The sequence below is a fragment of the Dendrobium catenatum genome, unplaced genomic scaffold (genome assembly GCF_001605985.2).
Source record: "Dendrobium catenatum unplaced genomic scaffold, ASM160598v2 fragScaff_scaffold_1355, whole genome shotgun sequence".
In the NCBI taxonomy this organism is placed as follows: domain Eukaryota; kingdom Viridiplantae; phylum Streptophyta; class Magnoliopsida; order Asparagales; family Orchidaceae; genus Dendrobium; species Dendrobium catenatum.
The window spans coordinates 841,950-850,198 of NW_021319817.1; the positions used below are offsets into that span (position 1 = coordinate 841,950).

The window sequence follows — 8,249 nt, forward strand, 5'->3', positions numbered from 1 at the left end:
AAAAAATTACTTTTAATCATTATTTTCACTTTACGCAATTTTTGAATTTTGAGGCTAACCCCTCAAAACGCCTTGAGGCTTACGCCCGCCTCACAAAAGAAAAACGCCTCAATACCCAATTGGCTAGTGCAAAACATAATTTAAGCACATAGTGCATAAAAAAATTAAAAATATAAAAGAAAATTAACACAAATAACACAATTTTATACAATTTCATCCATTTGATGGGTAAATTTTGTTGTCACCACTGTAGATTTCGAGAATTAAAATCTGAAATCCTCTCATACCAAAAAAACATGACATCTCCAACTTTATAAAGAAAAAAATATAAGGCATTTGGAAAATACATTCATTTCTCAAAACATCCTTAATGAAATAATTCACAAAAATTGAATCCTCCCATGAGAGGTGGGGGGCCCACAACTTTACTATTAAGATTGACGAATGACTAAGATTACATAACACAGTTTTTTATAAGAAAAAAAATTAGGCTTCACAACTTAACAACTGAGAGGCTAAATGGCCTATGAGTCAATATGGAGGCTTAGCATCTCAACCTATGCATGTTATTAGCAAGAGGGTACTTATGGTCTTAATCATTATTATGCTACCTCGTGACACAATGAGTGAAATTTTGATGATGACATCATCCAAAAATTCAAGGTGGTACCAAATACTTCTGGCATTCATCTGTATCCAAATGTGTGCACGGATTGGCTTACAAATATGGACAAGGACTTCAAATGATGGTCATTTTAGAAGGTGAAAAATTTAACAAGGAGCTACAACTCTATAAATTAACGTAAAAAAATCCTAAGAGTCATTTGGCCCTGCATATAAGAAACCCGTTCATACTATTAATTGTAGAGAGTTCTAGTGATCATGGCTCCAATTATGTCTTGGTCACTTTAAGCACATAAAGTCAAACTGTTGTTGTGTCTACTCCCCTCCCACTTGAGATAAATGAGCATTTATGTTAGTTTAGAATAGCTATCCTTATGAGTTTCTCAGTGAATTAACATTATTAAGGAAAATACAACATTCCAAAGATTTTGTGGTTGAATATGCTCGTCAAAATTTACCTTATTATTGATAAGCCTGATGAACATGTTGAAGAAATTGTTGAGTCATTACAAAAAAATTCAGTAAGAAGAGTACGTCTTCTTATACCATTTCTTTTCTTCTAAAACCAAAAGAGGGTGGTTCATCAGTTATTGCAAGCACTCTGATATTTGAATCGTTATCTTCTGTTTAGAGCGCTTGCACTCTATTTAGATCACGAAGCTCTCAAATATTTGAATGTTCAAAAGAAATACAGTTCCTAACATGTCAAGCAGATATAATTTCTTCAAGAGTAAACCTTTGTCCTCAAACACAAGGTTGGTATTAATAAAAAGTGTTTAATGCGCTTAGTATAATCATCACTTTTTTACATGAAAGACATAAAGGTTGTTGAATTTGACAGGATGATCCCTAACTACCCCACTTTGAGAATTTGATCAAATCTGCAGGTTACGAACAAAAGATGGCCCTATAGTTAACACTGAAAGACAAATGCAAGATGGCTATTTTATTCTTAGAGAATAGTCTATGCATTCATGCTTCCTTACTCCATAATTTTCTCATTAAGGAATTGAATGCCAAAGAAGCAACAAAACATTTCGGATATGAGAAGATTAGCAGTTTTCAATGGTCAATTTTATTAGCCTAGTCTTAAACAATGCATCACTAGTGTTGTTAACCAACGTCATGTTTACCAATTAGAAAAGGAAAGAAATAAAATTTTGACTTCTATAGCCCACTTCTTATCACATACAAATCATGGGAGGATTTGCGTATGAATTTTGCTTGAGGCTTACCTTGCATGATGCGAAGGTATGAATATTCTTGTAATTGTGGTTCATTTCATCAATAGGTTAATCGAAACAAGTCATTTCCAAATTACGACTAGTTTTGAACCCTACAAACACATATAACCCCTATTGCATAGAGGGTTAGTTAATTTGCCTAATCAAGAGCACAAAGCATGCATAACTTTCACTGAGAAATTTAACAAAAAATGTAATTAATTATAAAAATATAAATATTGTGTTCTTTCATGTAACGGGATAATTGAATTTAATGAGAGAGATGTGAATACATAATGTTAATGAAATGAGGCTTGAGGTTTCCAATTATAGCCATAAATAAACCGACTTCTAGGCCCTGGACGATATAAATATGTAAGAAAGATAAATGATAATACCTATGTATTCAATCTTCCAATGAATGTTGGGGGTCTCCCCAATGTTTAATGTAGAAAACATAGATTTGTACCATACTATGAATAAAATTATTGATACTAATGTTTATATTTTTCCTATTGACATGTACATAGATTTCATGGACATGTCTTTTTCATCAATACCCTTGTTAACTATTCGTAGATCTCATTGTCTTGACATAATCTTGAACAACCAAATCACTTATACTGCAAATGAAGTCCAACGGCATCTTGTAGTTGGAAGGGTCATTTATAATTAGATGATTCATAGTTGAGACTTGAGGAGCTTCAATAGCTTTTCTTGATTTACTTCAACAAAATTAAGAGCTTCATTCATCAGAAGTGAATCCTTCAAAGCAAGGGGAATTGATGAAGTATGTTTCTATTGTAGTCACTAGAATTTTGTTTTAAGAGTTTTTTCTATGTATTTTATTTTGAGTAAAATTTGCATGGTAAGGATTTTATGTATGATGTAAAATTCTTTATATCATATATTTATCACAAAAGTTAAACTAACTTATACCCCTCCTCCAAGCCAATCAACAGTCCTTCTCTCTCCTTTCTCCTCATAAAAGTTGTTGGTCCCTTCCTTCCCTTGAAAAAAATACATAAATAAGCATCTTCTTGAAACCTAAATGCAACCCTTCAAAACCCCCACAATAATTACTCCATTTTTTCTTATATAGACCCTTGGCCAACCACCCTTCCCTGACCTCCTCTCTCTTGTAATCAATTCCCATGGAATGGCTCATGTGGTTGTTATTGTATGAATAAAAAATTTAATAGTTTTGAAATATTCTGTGTGTGAATCCACCTTTAAGTTAGAAATACTTGAAAGTGTGAGTAAGCTCCCTTGTAGGACTTCCAAAAAAGGGGAAAATGTTCATGTTGAAGGACTACTCATGGAGGTTATCCTTACTATCATCATTTTGCGAATCTCCACCATAAAGCTACTCAATTATATAATTATTTCCTTCACTTTGTGTGTACTTTCCTCAACTTTTCACACCTATTTTACAAAAGCAAAAAATGAATAAAACTTTCATTAAGTTTGCATCTCCCTATGAATCTTCAAATAACTAGTCATAATGGTGGTTTGTTTATATTGAAATCAACAGTGAAAATTAACATTTGAAAACTTCATAACAAGCATGAATGTTAGCACATATTTATACATGTAAAAGCCTCAAAGATTTGAAATCAATCATCAAATCTGAGAAGAGCCAATGACTTTTTCGCCATAAAGAATATTAGTTAAATGAGAAATGGAAAAAACAAAAGAAACAGTCAAGCAAGGATATCCAGAAAATTTGACCAATATCTAGACATATAAGCAGATGAAGCATAGTATGATTAACAGACAAAAACTACACATCTCATATTAACCCTGCAACATATACCGGATTATCAGATGAGCCATTGTCCCTAAGAGCCACCATTGAAGATTTGTGTAGAAGATTTAAATCAGAAAAGCTTGGAATTGTACACGCATTATTGACACCATAGGGATAACTTCTTGTGTTTTCTTCTCTTGGCCATGAGGATAGATTGGAAACTTGCAGAGGTATGTATGCAGGTGGTGCATTCAATCTACCTGGAAACGTCATTCTTGTCTGCTGTGAAAGGGGCTGCAAACATAATAGTTCAGAGCAGGCAGCATGATGAATGTAGCAAATGTTACATATTCATCAACCGAGAAGCAGAAAAAACTTGGATAATAAAAGACGAGCCCTATGCCATTAAGTTTTAATCTCTCATGTTCCGTTTCTAAGTTGACCACAAATAAAATATTTTTCATTCGAAGAGGATAAAGAAAAATACCTTAAATAACAGCAGTCAGCGTTTAGAAAGGTCAACAAAATTGAAAATTGCATTATTCAAGACCGCAATGCCCAAAAGATTTTGTTTAAGTTTATGAAGAAAATAATAATAAATGGTTCAGCCAATTACTGACATGGATGCATGATTACCAATTTTCATAATGCCTCGTGTACGGAATCACTTGAAGTTGCCTGATGGCAAAATGGACGCATCGGCATTCTAGGATGTCAAACTTACCAAAGAAGCACCATCCGTATGAAAACCGGCTTGATTGGGCGATGAAAGCTATTTTTGGCAACCACGATGCTGCACAAAACTATCCAAACAATGTCCTATCGCAAAACAGACTTTGTCGTTGTGATCGAAACATCAAAATGAGCCAAGGAAAGACCTCTCATGTTCAATTCGAGTGAAGGCAGTCAAGATGAACGGTTTATGGTTGTGACAATGTGTGACATTGCCCGAACGATGCTGTTCACAAAACGGACTTCGTCGTTGCATCTGAAATGTTGGAAATACCCAAAAAAGACTGTAACATTGTCTGATTTTTGCACAAGCGAAAAGCCCTCATGTTGAAGTACTTTGATGCGACAAGGATTGCCGGGCCATTGATTAATTTATCTTTTTTCTCATGTTCTGATTAAATTTATTAAAAAAAGGAATATATATATATATACTATAATATTATCTCTTGCCAACAAAATATATTATCCCTCCCTAAATTCCTGCCAAAAATCCTGCATAAACAAGAGAGAATAATGATTAAAAAAAAGAACTATCCTAATATCTATCTCCTCACACGACTTCAGCCCCCCACTAGACTCACAATCTTCCTCTCCCCATCTCCAAGTACTATCATCCACTCCCGTGCACGAAAGATCCCCTTTGTCTCTCTCATTGGGCCGAACTCCTCAACTACAGCAGCCTTCATCCAAGACTGTTGCCACCTGCAGCTCAATCCAAAAGCCAACATTTAGCCACCTCCCACACCTAGCCGAACGCAAGCCCCTTGTTGCTCCTCTCTGGTTTGCATGCAGCTCCAAAGACCACAAACCTCCGCTCAAAGCCCACCTCTTCCTCTCATACGAGAAACCCAGCAGCTTTCTTATGCCTGCTCCATTGAACTGCCCAACTGCTACAAACCGAAGCCCACATATCACCCCCGCTCTTCTCCTGATCACCTAAAGCAGCCCACCTCACGACCCCATCTTCTCACAAACTCTACTTCCTACATGCACATAAGCTAGCAACCAGCCAGCCTTCCTACACCAAAACTGAACCCACCTGAAGCCCCACGGCTCCTAACAACACTTACAACACCTCCTACCCGTGCGAAACCTTCAATCTCCTCAGCCCTTACAATACAGCAGCCCCTCGCTCCTCCTAGCCAAAACATCTCACCTGCTCCCCCTTCTTCCTACGTACTCCGTGCACAAAGCAGCCAACCTGCTTTTTCACCTACACTACTATAGAATCCAGCCACCTATTCTTCCCACTTCAACCAATCTCCAGGCAACTTCTCCACGTGCAAATTCCAGATCCTCAAACCAACTACAGATCTCAAGCAACCTATAATCTCCCACCAAAACAGTCCTCAACCCTCACCAATCTCTTTAGCTCTCTCCTCTCAAACCTCCCTAACAGAGAGCTCCTTTGTTTCTACTATTATTATGTACTGTTAGTAGAAAATAAAAATAAAAATTAAAAAAGAGAGAAAATAGAGAGGAAAAAGGGGGAAAGAGAGAAAATTGCCCTCACCATTTTGTTGTCTCGTTGCCACTGCATAAGGTTGTTCAAATGTGGCGGAGAAATTTGCTAAAATAAGTACTCGTTCACAGAGTTTTTACGTGGCGGGAAAATCTATAAATCTAAGAACCTATTTGTGTAGTTCCAACGTGACGGGGAAATTTGCTTTTTGCTCGTGCCGATATTGAAGGCCTATACGTGCTTTTTTAAGAGCAATGGGTATGACCACGATGTCACCTCACCTAACACCGACCATGCACACTTTTTTAAGCATAGTGGGAAGGCCTAAACTCCCTAAAATTTCCCTTACATGGGGGAGATGCTAGGAGGCTATCAAAATTTCATCTAAATAATAATTGGACGATTAAAAATACAACGAAAACAAAGACTTAAATGAACTTACAAGGAACCAGACCTAAATGAACATTTGAGTAAAAATTATAATTAAAAATAATTATGAAACTTAAAAGACAATAATAGGGGACCTATAATGTATATGACAACTTGCTCACGGGTGATAACAAAACAACAAACTTGTAACGAATGTATTAGCTCACTTGTGAGAATGAATATGAACTTGTGATGCACACACCAGATAGCACATAAGTAAAAAACAGGGACTTGTGGTGAACAAGGATTTCAATATGCAAAGCGACTAGTCTACATGCAATATTAGCAAACTTGTAAAGAATACAGTAGCCTGACTACATGGAATAACATGAGACCTTTAATGGATACTATAGCTTGCCTACAAGCAACAACAAAAAACTTGTAATGCTCATATCAATCCACCTACAAGCATGAACAGGAAACTAGTTATGCATATTGTAGTCCGCCTACAGATAATAACAGGAGATTTTTACTGAACACTAATTCACATGTGAGGAGCTGAGAATTCGTAGTGCATACTACAATTCACCTGTGAGCACAAGCAGAAAATTTGTAGTGCACACAATAGCTAGCCTACATGCGAGAACAAGAGACTTATATTGAATAAATCAGCTTGCCTATAGGTAACAATAAGGGATTCGTAGCAAACATTGTAGCTCACTTACAAGCACGAGCAAAATCTCTTAGTGCCTATTGAACAAACATCTCTAATGAGCTATGTTGAATGATATGATAACTTGAATGAGGAAAAATTAACTAAGCAATATCTCTCCTATATACAACAACTGAAATCTAATTTTCCTTCAACAAATGCCACCAGATCAGCAAGACTTGTACAAGTAAACATAAGATATTAATTTTTGAAAAAAACTTCAAAGGGAAACATAGCATACATTCAAATAATGTATTCTTGCTTGAAATTTTAAATTTTAAATATTTTAAAATCTCCCCTCATACATTAAAATATAATTCTTTAAACTTAAATGTGATGCATCGAGAAATGTGTTGATGCCTCCAGGAGCATACAGCAGCCTTGGGAAACAAGCAACAATCTCACGAAGAGTGCAACCACCTTGAGAAGCAAGTTGCTACTTCAAGAAGCATGCAACAGCCCAATAATGTTCATTACATTAAAAAGCATGCAAACATGTTATGCAAATGCATTAAAATGTGAGCAAGTGCAGTATTTGGGACATCAAAAAGTGTGCACATTAATTTTAAGAAAAATATGATCTGATCGTCATATTAAACTCCTAATTTTAAGGTCCAAGAATACTATGTGGGTCAAATACTCAAGTCCAGTCCTCCTTGAAAGGATTGGAGTCCACACAACTTGAATTAACAAGCGAACGCATAATCACAAATTCACTGGAATATTTAATTTTAAAGTTCACATAACGACTTCAAAGGCTCTTAAAGTCAAACTCATCATAAGCTCTCGATTCTTAACATTCCTATAATAACTCATGAGGTCAATAATTGAATCTGATCCTCTATTAGTGGGGCAACAAAGTTGACAAGCTTCAAACAACTAATAATTTAAATCCCCGATAATGGCCATGTTGAAGATGAATTTCAATTGGTTGAAGGTATAAAATAAAATGAAATTAAATTTATAATAAAAGCAGTTGTCTATTTAAAATGAAAATATGACTAATCTATATGAATATTTTTATTGAGCTTCTAAATCGAACACAAATCAAACTTTTATCAAGCTTCTTATCGAGCTTAATATTAAGCTTGTTCGCGAGCTTCAAATGATGTAGATCGTGAACATAAATGAATCAAACACATTAGTGTTCAAGTTTGTTTATTTAAGTATCGAGTATTAAAAATGTTGTTCAAGTTTGTTTGTTTAGTTAGTTAAACGATCACAAACAAGCTTTAATCAAATCGAGCAAAGAGTAGTTCGTCGAATGTTTGGTTCACTTACAGCCCTAGTTTCGTCCGGCCCAATTAAACCCGACTTCCAGCAATCGATTTCCCCTAGCTATTCGAACATTTCATAATCAAAACTCTACCTGCCGAC

General features: G+C 35.6%; 1 protein-coding gene across 1 annotated transcript in view; it reads right to left on the bottom strand.

Moving 5' to 3' along the window:
* The window catches only part of LOC110095418, a 53,111-nt gene that overhangs the window by 16,979 nt on the left and 27,883 nt on the right, over window positions 1–8,249 (bottom strand). Inside the window, exon 5 of the mRNA XM_028699656.1 lies at window positions 3,664–3,891. Within this exon, the coding sequence (XP_028555489.1) occupies window positions 3,664–3,891 (228 nt within the window). The remainder of the gene's footprint in view (window positions 1–3,663; window positions 3,892–8,249) is intronic.